General features: G+C 36.4%; 3 protein-coding genes across 3 annotated transcripts; 2 read left to right on the top strand and 1 right to left on the bottom strand.

The window, feature by feature from the left end:
* LOC107639945 lies at positions 501-1296 on the top strand. The gene is made up of 2 exons (XM_021122692.1): positions 501-565; positions 651-1296. The coding sequence occupies exons 1-2, from the start codon at positions 501-503 to the stop codon at positions 1294-1296; spliced, it is 711 nt and encodes a 236-aa protein (XP_020978351.1).
* LOC107642431 (SH3 domain-containing protein 1) lies at positions 7096-10402 on the top strand (the record flags this gene model as incomplete). The annotated part of the gene is given in 9 exon segments (XM_016345783.1): positions 7096-7180; positions 7367-7436; positions 7529-7677; positions 7891-7992; positions 8071-8271; positions 8855-8917; positions 9033-9176; positions 9337-9411; positions 9948-10402. Coding segments are annotated over 9 exon segments (1006 nt in total), but the record flags the coding sequence as incomplete, so codon positions are not given.
* On the bottom strand, positions 11129-12488 carry LOC107642432. Its single transcript, XM_016345785.1, has one exon. It carries the CDS (start codon positions 12297-12299, stop codon positions 11433-11435), a length of 867 nt encoding a protein of 288 aa, XP_016201271.1. The 5' UTR covers positions 12300-12488; the 3' UTR covers positions 11129-11432.

Raw genomic sequence — 13650 nt, forward strand, 5'->3', positions numbered from 1 at the left:
TATAATGCGTGATGTTGGTTAGAAATAGAATCTAGTTCAATATAAAATATAAATAATTCAGATTTTGATTAGTTCTAGTTTAAATTGGATAAGATTGGATGACAATTTTTTATTAAATTGATTTGAATTTAAACACTCCATACATAAAACGATTTTAAATTTAAACTGAGCAAACATATATCTACCAAAATAAAAAGTTAAAAGTGATGTTAGTTAGAAATAGAATCTAGTTCGATATAAAATATAAATAATTCAGATTTTGATTAGTTCTAGTTTAAATTGGATAAGATCTGGATGACAATTTTTTATTAAATTGATTTGAATTTAAACACTTCATACATAAAACGATTTTAAATTTAAACTGAGCAAAGATATATCTACCAAAATAAAAAAGTTAAAAATCGATCAAAGATATTTAAATACTATATATAATCAGCTTGAAGTTTAGGGTTAACCTCATTCTTTTCTTTTTGTTGTTTGAATTTCCTCTTGTGACTTATATGGCCCAAATTAATCGATGGTTGAACCTTCATCCTGATCTTCTGTATCAAATTACGGAGCATCTGTATTCCTACGATGATTACATTCTGACTTCGATTGGTTTGTAAGCAATGGAACTCTAAACTTTCAAGCATTCCAAATCATAAAAGATATCCGTGGCTGTTGTTACCCGGCACTACTCACGGCTCTTCTTTGAGCCATATTCTTGAAAAGGAGCAGATCTACCATGTTATGTTCTCCGATTTTGATGTTAAAGACAACTTAATTTATGGTTCTGGCTATGGATGGTTGATTACTGTTGTTATATCCGGAGGAGCAATACGAATGTTGAATCCTTTTACTAAATCTCATCTTGATCTTCCTCCAATTTCAACTTTTCCAGATGTGGTTCGTTATCAACGTGACTGGTGGCGGTGGCGCGGGGGTGAATATATTCTGGTGGAACTTAGTGACGGTTGGATATATACTATTGACGCCATTACTTTTCATAAGAATGAGATTTGGAAGATTGTGATATCCTCCCCTCCTGAGAATGACGATTTCATGGCAGTGGCTATATATGGAGAGTGCGGCAAGTTGGCCGTTTGTAAGCTGAATGACAAGAGATGGACAGAAATTCCAATGGAAGAGATATCGCCATTCTTTCAAGATGTCATATTTTTCCAAGACAAGATATACGCTGTAGACTTTGATACAAATCTGTATGAGTTTGATAAGAAGGTCATTATGGACGAAAGGGAAGAAGCCCCAGCCTCAACTCTGGCCGCTACTGTCCTCCATTGGAGGAATATGTGAAGCCGCGCCTCCTGCCAAATTGGCCACGTACTACAATTGCAGCATGAACAAGTATGTGATTGGTTGTGTTGACGGCAGTTTGTTAATGATAGTTAAACATGATTCTTGGGCTATGGAAATGCTACAGATCTGCAGTAAATTTGATGTGTTCAAGTTGAACAAGAATTCAAAGGAATGGTCAAGAATCCATAGTTTAGAAGATTTTGCAGTAATGATTGGATATAATTCCTCTGTTCAAATGTTTCCTGGCAAATCCCCATATTGCAAGGAAAATCATATATACTACACAGATAACCAAGAGGAGTTGCACACTCATGGCAAACCCAGCCTGCAAGATATGGGCATCTTAAACTTGGAAGATACAAAGACCAACAAAATACTACCAAATGTGGAATGGGTGTGTCCTCCAACTTGGTTGTTACTCTAATGGAGGACTCCTTTATTTATTTACTTATTATCTACCACAGTTTTTTAGTGTTTTTTCTTGAACTTATAAAGTTATTTCTTAGTCTTCTACTTCATAGGATTTAGCTAAAAGTAGTTAAAATAGAAAGTTTAGGATTTTTTTAAATGGATTTGGATTTTCTCAAGTTTGAATTTCACTTTAAAGAGGAAAGTGTTATCTCTCACCATTGATTTCATAGGTGGAACCAAAAATAAATATGAAAGAAAAATTATTCAAAAGTATAAGATCACACTTTATTTTCTAAAGTAAAATTCAAATTTTAGAGGATCCAATTTTTTTTTAAATGTATTGAAATTTTAAAAAGTTTGTATAATTTATTTGGATTTCTTATTTATAGTATCTTTATCACATTTGTTTTTAGGTTGATAATAAAAAAAACAAATTCTTATAAATATTATAGTGGAATGTGTATTTCCGTGTAGATTATTTCCGTGTAGATTTAAAAAAAAAAATTAGAATTGTTTTTGTTTTTATTCTTTGAATTTTTTTATAATCGAATATGATGCTTCTTTGCATCATAGAGGATACTTAGTTTATTTTTTAAATTTTTAACTATCATTTGGTTTTCTATAAATATTTTTTTTATATAATAAAATATCAGTTTATCCACGGTCATCACCATCACCAAGCAAGTTAGTAACCACTCATCTATAAAATTTGAGCCTTAAAAGTTAAAATTGACAAATAGTCAAATACTACTAGTCTACTACTATATAGATAGAAAAGTACTGAGAAACCTAACTTAAAGCTGGATAATAAACCGTCATACTTCAAAGTATCTAATTTATTAATCAAGAAATAACTGAAGGAACTTAAAATTAAAATTATTTTGAGTAGTTAGGTTTGGTTTAGTATTTTTTTTTAAAATAATTTATTAAAATTAATTTTTAAAAAATACCATAAAATTCAATAATTATTAAATATTACATTAAAATTTGGTATAATCAATATCTTCAAAAATGAGAGACAAAATTTGGCTAAAAAATTCGAATATAGAAGTAGAATAAATGTTATATTTTAATGTAATAATTTTTGGTGTTTTCTAAAATTATAGAAGGTATAGATCCTCTTTCGATTTTTGTTTAAAAAATTTTAAAAATTTAGAATACACAAATCGATCCACCGATTTGAATTTAAAAATTTGGTGTACTCTAAATTTTTTTAATTTTTTAAACACAAATCGAACGGTCCAAATACAAAAATCAGATCCGATTTTTATACCTAAAAAATTGGAAAATCTAATTTTTATACTTCTTAAAAATCGAACTGTTTAATTTATACTCCGTAAATTAATGATTTATATGGCATATTATTTTGTGCAAAAAATTGAATAGTTTTCTTTTCTCTGCTAGGGTTTAGGTATGAGTGACGGAGTGAGCGGGGGGTTCACGATGAGGGTGACACATAGTGAGGTAACCGGTAATGCCGGCGGTAGAACTAAGGGGGAGAGCGCCGGGGGGTTTGTATCTGGTGAGAAGGAGGAGGGTACTAGGGTTTCTAAGGAAAAACATGGCTTTCAAAAGGTTTTCTTTCGCGACATGGTGACTGGACAGAAGTCTCCGTCTCCTATGCTTTGGAATGAGGCTTTAGATGGAGAGAGGCTAGCCAAGGTGATCAAAGGGAACCACGGGGATTCGCATCCTCCTCGGGTCATCTTCTCAGAAGAAGGGTTGGCGGCGTTATCTGTACCATATAAGGAAGCGATCGTCGTCAAAGTCTTGGGCAAGCATATGAGTTACACAGCGATGGTGCATAAGTTGAGTATGGTGTGGAGATTGAAGGGTGGGTTTCAAGTTCTGGATGTAGGAAATGGTTATTTTCTGGTGAAGTTCGATGCTTTCGAAGATCGGGAGAGGGTATTACTTGGTGGTCCTTGGATGATATCTGGGTTCTATCTTGCTGTAAAGCCATGGTCACCTGAGTTCTATTCAGAGGAGGAGGTTTTTGGATCCACCATGGCATGGGTACGCTTTTACGGCTTAGGGATTCGTTACTACCATGAGAAGGCTATGTTGAGGATTGCCGCTGCGGTGGGAAAGCCAGTGAAAGTTGAAGGTTTTGACAGATTTTTCCAGAAATTATTCAGGTCCTTTATTAGCTATTGGAGATTTTAATGAGATCCTTCTTTCATCTGAGGTTAAAGGTGGGAACTTTGTCTCTCGAAGGGCAGTGCGGTTTGGAGCTCTCCTAGATGAGTGTGGTTTGATTGATTTGGGAGCTCATGGATCTTTGTACACTTGGTTCAGACATATGCAGGGTAATCGGTTCATCTCAAAGAGGCTGGATAGGGCTGTGGCTACTGATGCTTGGTGTTTTTGTTTTCCGGAAAGCTATGTGGAGAATTTGGCAAGGATGCATTCTGACCACTGTCCCATTATGGTGCGATGTCAAGGTAATGATAGAAGAGTCGGGGTAAAACATTTTCGTTTTCAAGTAGCTTGGTCTTATCACCCAAGTTTTTCGTCGATGGTCAGGGGTGCTTGGGACAAGGGTAGACCCAATCCTATTCGTTGCCTTTCTCATGTCAGAGATGATGCTTTGGACTTTAACCGAGATGTCTTTGGGAATATTTTTAAAATAAAGAGGGAATTGGAGAGGCGTGTGACCAGTATCCAACAGAGAATGGAGAGAGTTGATGCTTTATCCCTTATACAGGAAGAAAGGGAGTTACAGGCTGAATATAGTAATCTGCTTATGCAAGAGGAGTTGTTTTGGTATCAAAAATCCCGAGAGCACTGGGTCAGATTTGGAGATAGGAATACTAAGTTCTTTCATATGCAAACCATTATGCGGAGGAAGCGTAACAAAGTTCAGGGGTTGTTTTTGGAGGATGGAAGATGGAGTACTGATCTGCAAGAACTTGAAGAATGTGCAATTGGATTTTATAGAGATCTTTTTTGTAATGTGGAACAGGTAGATCTTGATGTGATGGGGGATCAGGAATTACCTTCTTTATCTCGTGAAGCTATTGAAAGTCTCACAAGAAATGTTTCTAAAGAAGAGGTTAGGAAGGTGGTTATGGGCATGAACTCTTTTAAGGCCCCAGGTGCCGATGGTTTTCAGGCTTTTTTCTTCAAGGAATATTGGGAAGTGGTTGGTACAGAGGTATGAGAACTTGTTAAGAAGGCTTTCGCTGGGTTTGATCTGGATAGTGCTCTGTTTGACACTTTGGTGGTGCTGATTCCTAAAGTTGATAACCCACCTCGCATGAAAGAGTTTCGTCCTATCAGCCTCTGTAACGTCATATACAAGATTATAACTAAGGTGATTGTGGAGAGGTTACGACCTTTTCTACAAGATATCATTGGCCCTCTACAGGGAGGGTTTATTCCTGGAAGGGGTGCCCCAGACAATATCATTGTAGCCCAGGAAGTTTTCCATTTTATGAAGAAAACCAAATCAAAGAAAGGTGTTCTTGCTTTTAAAATTGACCTAGAAAAGGCTTATGACAGGGTGAGCTGGGAGTTTTTGGAGCAATCTCTCCTAATGTTTGGCTTTCCAGGTACTATTGTTTCTCTTATTATGAAATGTGTAAAGTCTTCCTCCCTTTCTCTAATGTGGAATGGTAACCGGTTGGATGGTTTTCAGCCAAAGAGGGGTTTGAGGCAAGGAGACCCGATGTCTCCTTATTTATTTGTTATTTGTATGGAGAGGTTGAGTTGCCTCATTGCTAGGCAAGTGGAGGTTGGTAGATGGAAACCAGTGACCGTGTCTAGGGGAGGTCCTGTAATCTCCCATCTCCTTTTTGCAGACGACCTTATCCTTTTCTGCAAAGCGAAGAAATCTCAAGTGCTTCATGTTTTAGACATTATGGCCACCTTTTGCAGAGCATCTGGTATGAAGGTGAATTTTGACAAATCTCGTGCTATCTGTTCTATGAATGTTTCTAGACAACGCAAGGATCTCTTCACTGGTATTTCTTCTATCCGATTTGCTAATTCTCTGGGAAAATACCTTGGTGTCCCCCTCAAGCATGGCAGAGTTACTAAAGCTGATTTTAATGATGTGGTTGATAAGCTTACTAATAGGCTAGCATCTTGGAAAGGTCGCTTCCTTAATAAAGCTGGTTGTATATGGAAAGGTTTGGCTTGGGCTTGGGAGGCGGGTCTTAAGCTTGTTGTCTGTGAGACAGATTGCGCAGCAGCTTTTGAGCTAGTGACTGGTTGGCAAGTTCCACTTTGGCATCTTGAAAAAGAAGTAATACAACTGATCTTTGACTTGAAGTTAAGAAGGGATTGTGATATTCGTTTTGAGCTTATCCCGAGAAAAGCTAATGTCGTGGCAGATCGGTTGGCAAAGATGGGATCTGGAGGTAGCAGAACTGATGAGGTTCACCTTTGGCACCAGCCACCAGAGGTGGTTTGTCCTCTCTTACTGTTAAGAACCTGATTTCTTTTCTTTTTCTTTTCTACTCTTTTGTTTTTTCTCTTGGTTGTTCACCAAAAAAAAAATATTCCGTAAATTAAATCATCCGGCATTTTAAAAAAATACTAGATCACAATTTATAAAGACACCATCGTTAACCCAATATTAAAAAAAAAATGTGACAAAACCTCCTCGTTTAAGAATTGGCCTTTACTTCCTAAGAAATTCTGAATAGTGAATACGGTGAAAATTTCACATGTGCGTGTCCTGGTTTAGGAAATTCTTTTATGAAAAGACACTTTTCTCCGCGAAGACCAAGATTCTCTCTTCAATCTTCATTGCACTTTTTCACCCGTTTCCACTGTCTAAACCTTTCTTCTCTTCCTTTCTCTTCTCTTCTAAGTTCTAACTTCTCTCTAGGCAACTAACTCCCTTTCGATCCATGCGTTGTTTTTTCCCCTCTATTTCTTCAACGAACTGTTGCAATTCAAAAGGCAAAGCTTTTCTTTTTTTATTGATCATTTCGTGATTGGACTTCAGGACAAAGTTAACTGTTTCTGTTATTGAAGAAAGGAGAAAGATGGACGCTATAAGGAAGCAAGCTAGCAAATTAAGGGAACAAGTTGCAAGGCAGCAACAGGTGATGCTTCCTTGTTCTCCTTCTCGTGGAACTTCTTTTGGTGTAGTTGCCAATTCGGGTTCTGCTTACTGGCTGTGTTCACTGTTTTAGGTTAATTTCTACTGTAGCATGTGATTATGAGTTTACCTTGAAAATTTTCAAGTTAGGTTTTGTGCAAAAGCTCATTTTTTTTAATAATGGAAACTGGAAAGTGTAGAATGACTAGAATCGCTGGTTGTCACTGTTCAATTTTGTTTTTGTGTCCTTGTTCGAGATCATGATTTATTTATTTGTTTTTTTTTTAACTTTTGCAGGCTATACATAATTTCATTTGCTAAGGCATTATCAGCAATGAACAGCTCATGACAGATGAATCCGAACTTGAATGTCATGAAAAACTTAGAAAGTTATACAATTCAACAAAGACAGCTAAGGTGTATATTCATTTAAGATTAATTTCTATGCACCTGTGGTTTAATGTGTCAACCATTCATTTGTTGATAGTGTAAAACTTATTACATTAATTCCTCCTTTTCATTCGCTAATGGCTGGAATTTAATGATTTAAGAATGCCTAATTTGTTTGTGCTTTTAATCTTTTAGTCTGTGTGACGCTTGCAGCATTTTCAGCGGCATATTGTTCGTGGTATTGAAGGTTTGATCTCTGTTAGTTCCAAGCAAATGGAGATAGGTGAGTTTGCATTTTTATTTCTTGTTTGTCTCTGTTTAATTAGTTTCTGCCTCAAGGATGATAATTGACGTTGTGTTCTATGTATACTTCAGTGAGGAAGTTGGCTAAGGATTGCTGTAAGTATGGCACTGAGAATCAAGGGGGTGATTACCCTCTGGCAGGGCCTTCTCTTCAATTCGGTAACTCATACGAAACATTGGAAAATGAGAGAGAGACTTTGCTTGGGATCCTAGGTGATCAGGTAATCTTTTGGGAACTATTACTAAATTATCATTGTTGCAAGTTTTTGTCTTTTTCCTTCAATTATATCTCATGTACTCATATTGATTCCTCAATTTTATGCAAAAACCAAGAAGAATAAGAAGAAAATGGAGATATCCAACAATTGCTTTCCCTCGTCCCACCTTGCTCTCAAATTTTATGCTCCTAATCCTGCCTCAGGTTTATTTTGTAGATCTCTGAGCCACTGCGAGCACAAATAACTGGCGCTCCTTTGGAGGATGCTCGCCACCTCACGCATCGCTATGACAAACTTCGTCAAGAAGTAGAAGCCCAGGTAATAATTTACTGCCACAGTGGCATGTATATGATGGTGTTCAGTGCAAGGTATTTATCACAGTTGTCTTCTCTTCAGGCTGCTGAAGTTTTGAGGCGTCGATCAAAGTTGAGGGATACTTCTGTGTCTGCAGAGAATTCCATGAGGCTTCAAACTGCAGAAACAAGGCTGAAAGAGCTTAAATCTGCCTTGACGGCACTTGGTAGGGAAGCAACCACTGCTATGTTGTCAGTTGAAGAACAACAGCAACAAGTAACCCTCCAGAGCCTTTGTACAATGGTAAGCTAAATTCTATGTGCAAGGCATTTCTTGCTATCTGATTGTTGATTTGACTTTTATGTGCCTGAGTTATGCTGATCATCATGGCCTATTATAGTAAAAACGTATTGCTGGTATCAGCTGAATGGGATTTAAACATAAAGAAACTTTAGAATATCAGATTCTTGGTTACACAAGAGGATGTTTACGTTAATACGTTCACTAAGTTGTTGATCATGTTATATATTCCCCCTTAATTATTGACCAATTTGCTTCCCGTACTTCTGTCTCTCTCTGTGTGAGTGAAGGTACAACAGCAAAATATCCGTAGTCCATTCTTCCCTTATTATGTATACTTGACATGATACTATGATAGTGAATTAGTGATCAATTGTGGTTTCTATCCCGCCGTGGGTTAAAACCTTTATGAGAATCTAAATTCATAATGGTGAAATTTCTCATCATATAATTAGTGTTTCTTATATGATGTTAGCTGTAATTTATAGATTGGTTACACTATTTTATAGTTGAGAAAAATTATTTTCATGTATTTTCCTATCCTAAGTCTTGTGTTTCCTTTCTCATTTGTTTTCCCATTTGGTAGGTTGATGCTGAGAGAGCTTATCATCGAAATGCCCTTGTTATTCTAGAGAAACTATATACTGAGGTTATCCCTTGTAACCTGACTCTTCCTGTGCCTATTCTACATGTTTGCCTCTGGAATGATATTGCAAACAATTTTAGTTTTACTTATCAAATTCATTGTATCGGGTGCTACTCAGATGATTGATGAGAGACATCCAAAAGAGTCTTCTTCATTTCCACTACCAAGAGTTGGGCATAATCAACCTACGAATGAGAATGCTAATTCAAATGGCGTTGATCATAAACACAACAATCAAACAGGAACATTCTTTTTTGCTAAGGTATGTTGTGTATAAACAAACGAACAGATCTGGAATCCTTTGATTTACATAAAATTAAAGTCCTGTTATCTGATATATTTTCAAATTTGCAAGAACTGATGTGTAATTTTTAATTTTTGTTCATAGCTTAAAAGTAAATAATTTCTCTATTACTTCGTAGGTCATACATCCTTTTGATGCTCAAGCCGAGGGAGAATTGAGCCTATCAGTTGATGATTATGTTGTAGTTCGTCAGGTACTTCCTTAAGAACTTTTCAGCTATTTATCATGGACTTTTCTTCGTTCATAATTATGTGTCATTGGCTGGGTCCTAAAAGCCATTTGTATTTCTTCTTGCAATTTAGAATCCAAGGCAGGAAGTAGTAGTGAAATTCAAATTAAATCACATTTCACTTGTATAAAAAATTCATCCAAACATAACATTTGGCTTGAACTCTATCTTGAATGGCAACAAATGAATCATCTTTCACAGGTTGTTTCTTGTGATTTGGTTCCCATACCTTCCCCTACTCTCATAGCTTTTCACTGTTTTTTGTACATCAAAAACAGATAATTTTGATGTTGCCATCTTGATAGCATGTTATTGGCCACATCTTTACACCGTAGCATATTATGCTTCTTTTGTATTATCACTTGGTTAATTTGCATTTTGCAACTACTACCACTGTTTGATTTATTAATAGAGATATAAGCTATATTCTTTATTCCCAACGAAATCAGCTTGTTACTGGTTTGACTTGTATTCATACTCACCATCCGCTGCATTTCTAGGTTGATCGGAATGGATGGTCTGAAGGAGAATGCAAGGGCAATGCTGGATGGTTTCCCTCTGCCTATGTACAGAGACAAGACATAATACCAGCCAGCAAGATAGCGGAAGTAGAATAACATCAAGTCAGTGCAACCTTTGGTCTTTTGATTAGGTGAGGCAAAAATTGTATATTTCTTTTTTAATCACGGAATAGGTCTATTTGGAAAGCCATATAGCATGTGTTTGCAAGTATTTTTGGGTGATTTTGTAATTTGTGCAGTATGATGTATAAGTGGGCATATAAATTATGATAGGAAATAGCAATTTTAATATGTATATTGATGTATCTTTGGTATTTTCTTAGGGGTGGATAAATTTTAAATCACCTTGACCTTTTTCTATAGGATGAAAATATGGTTGTATTAAGAATCTTCAAATGTATCAATATGAAAAGAAGTAATTTGTATTTTTTAAATTGTTAGTTGCTTGATGGTGGACTTAGCAAAAACACACTATAGCTATTGTTTCTGTTTTTGTTACTGGGTCCCAATAATTTGAAATGTTGGTATTCGGTAGATCATATATTCATATGAAAGCATAAATGAATGCTTAAAAAGGACTCTCAGATCATAAATTGAATTGAATAAACTGGATTGGATTCCATCAGATGTGTACAGCCATACAAAGTTGCATGCCAGCCTCGCACCCTGTTTACTACAAATTCCTTCCATTGCTTTATTAATCATTTCATTATGTTGTATCTTAAGAAAAAGGAAAGGCATCATAATTCCTCCCTGCCCCCACGCTACTACTTTGTTATAGCTTAGGATTTGTCACCTGAACTTGCCTTAAAAGCTTTTGTTGTCCTACTAAGAAGTTCATTTAAGCTGGGTTGTTGCATATATAGCAAAATCAGACAATGAATAAGTCATTGTGAAAATACCAAATTATCCTTTGAAATATTCTGTGTAGGTAGGGAGATTCATTTTGCCACTAATACTAATTTTAAGAACCAAATTAGTAATATATTGAGGTGTTCTTGGCCAATTCACATAACCTTTCTCCTGGTACAAAATCTACACTGCAAGTGGAATTTACAGTTACTACAACAATTACTACTAGTTTGGCCATATGAAGTCATTTTATAACTCTTAAAATTTTAAGCATATCAACAAGTGATGCTCTGAACAAAAGATTTAGATGCCCAAGACTTGTCTGGTCATAAGGGATGTTATCCAAGGTAATTTCTCAATTTACTGCAACAATATGAAGAAACCTTGAAAATCATCCCAACGAAAATAAAATGGCTGTAATATAGACAATGTCTAATATGTATAAATTTGTATAGATGCAGCAACTATAGCCTTCATATAAGAACAAGTAGTCATTATGACCCTCGAACCCAAGAAGATAACATTCTTATAGTAATTAATAACTACTACTCTATTGGTAGGGAAAATTCTTGACATAAATGCCAAATGCAGTGATATCCTTTGCATTGTCTCCTAATCTGTATCACTGAGTTCATGATCAATGACACTAACATTCATCCTTGCAGATTCCTGTTTAGCCCACTCCACAATCTTCTCAGCCTCGCGGCTAATCTTCTGTTCCTCCTTCAATGCCTTCTTAAGAATCTTCTGCTGCTTCTTGCTCGAGAAGCTTCCCAAATCGGAAAGCAACTCATCATCCTTGTCCCAACCAAGAACACTCCAATCAACCTCCTTGCTCTTCTTCCTCGAATCCTTCTTGGGAGAGCACCAGAAACACCCCGTTCTTCGAGGTGGCGAAGGAGAAGGTGAAGACACCGAACCAGAATTCTTCACTTTCACTTTGTTGTTGTTATTATTATTGTTACCCTTTTCCGCTGGTTTGAACATTGAAGACAATGAACTCTCTTCAGACCCATCGGAAGAACCAGAACCAGATGAAACGGAGCCAAGTTTGGATTTTGACTTCAACCCATTTCTCCCATACGAAGAATCGGAAGGTGAAGAGACACACCCCTGTTGCAATTTGGGGTCCAAAGCCATTTTCCCATTCGGGTTCTCTCCAGAAGGCGAAGAAACGGGAGCCTTGGCGGAATGATGGAAGCTTCTAGAAGAATCGGATATGGGAAAGTTTTCATCTTTGGAATGGTCGGGCGGTGGGGTTGTTGATTTTCCGGCAGCAGCGCGGTGGGTGGTGGCCGGAAAAGACTTGAGCTTGCGGAAGCGAGATTCGAGGTGGGTGGGGAGAATGGAAGAGTCTGTGAAGGAAGAACAGTTGATGGCGGAAATTTGGTCGAGAAGGCATGCGTCGTTTGCTTGTGATATGATGTCGTCGATGGCGGAATCGTCTGTGTCAGAGAGGTCAGAGAAGAAGCCCACCATTTTTGTTTGGGAGTGAAGAGTGAAGTGAGAAAGTGGGAGCGTGATTTTGGGGGTGGTGGAGTGAAGTCAGTGTGTCAACTGTCAACTCTGATGCCTGCAACGGCTAACTCTCAGCTTTTCAATCCAACGGATGAGATCCAATCGCGCATTCTCAAGGACCCACAACTTCTGGAATCCTATTCGCATGAACCTCTAATAATTTTAAAAATTAAATAATTTAATATATTTAATTAAATTATTGACAGTCAATGAGTAATAATTCAAATAGCATAGTCTCCCGATACTCAATTAAGAGGTTGCGGGTTCGAGTCTCTTATCTTTGGTAAAAAAAAAAAAATTTAATTACTAGACATATAAACATGAATATTCTGTTAACTAAATTGGTAATGCTATGATTAAAACTGAATATGATTAAAATTTATGACTATATTGACCATGAGGTGAAAAACTAGGAGACTAAATTAAATCCTAACTTTAAAAAAAATCTAAATTATTTGTTTCTAAAAGGAAATGGAAAATGGCAATATATTATATTATTATATCATGATCCAATACATTATTATAAAGACCTCATCTCAACAGCTCCATATACATTGTGTGATTGATTTTCGCACTTAGATGAGAGGAAATAAAATTTGTTTGCATGCATGATGGAGGCAGAATACTCAGCAGGAGGATCAGGTTGTTGCTTTTGCTTCTCCGTCACCGGCAAGAAGAGCAGCGCTAGGAAGAATGAAAAAAATGGTGGAGTTGAGTCGAGTTCAGAGCAGGTGAAATTGTGGGGAGAGAAGGATGGAATGCTGTCTGACATGAGCACCTTCTCTGTGAAAGAGCAAGAAAAGAGGCTCAAGAAAGCGTTGCAAGATGAAGAGAAGGTTAGCATGGAAGCAGACAGAGTTGTTCTTTGGGTGAAGCATCAATCTGCTCAAATTAATTAATTAATTAATTAAGGAATACAAATTGTAATTTAATTTACTTCATTGATTTTCTGCCCTTTTCTTCATCTTTTGTAGAGTTGTGTGTGTATCTATGAAATTCAGAAATAATTAATGCTGTGTAGAAGCATCTCTTAGAAAATTTTGATATATTATTTGATTAAAGATAAAATGAGGTTAAGAATGTAATTAGCAATCTAGCTAGAATCATTGAAACAAATTTGGATAGCTTTGGATTCACGTTAAGTAGGATGAAATTGTGGTAGAAAGGAAGAAAGATATTTTAGTTGACCATGTCCACAGAGGAAGTTGTGTTGGACTTTTGCTCCATTCCGTTTCTTCACATAAAATTCCTCTTTTTCCATCACCAAATGTGCTCTTCTTCGCCTTCACCAATAAATGACTCACCTATGACA

Source organism: Arachis ipaensis, chromosome B05 (assembly GCF_000816755.2).
Source record: "Arachis ipaensis cultivar K30076 chromosome B05, Araip1.1, whole genome shotgun sequence".
NCBI classification, from domain to species: Eukaryota; Viridiplantae; Streptophyta; class Magnoliopsida; order Fabales; family Fabaceae; genus Arachis; species Arachis ipaensis.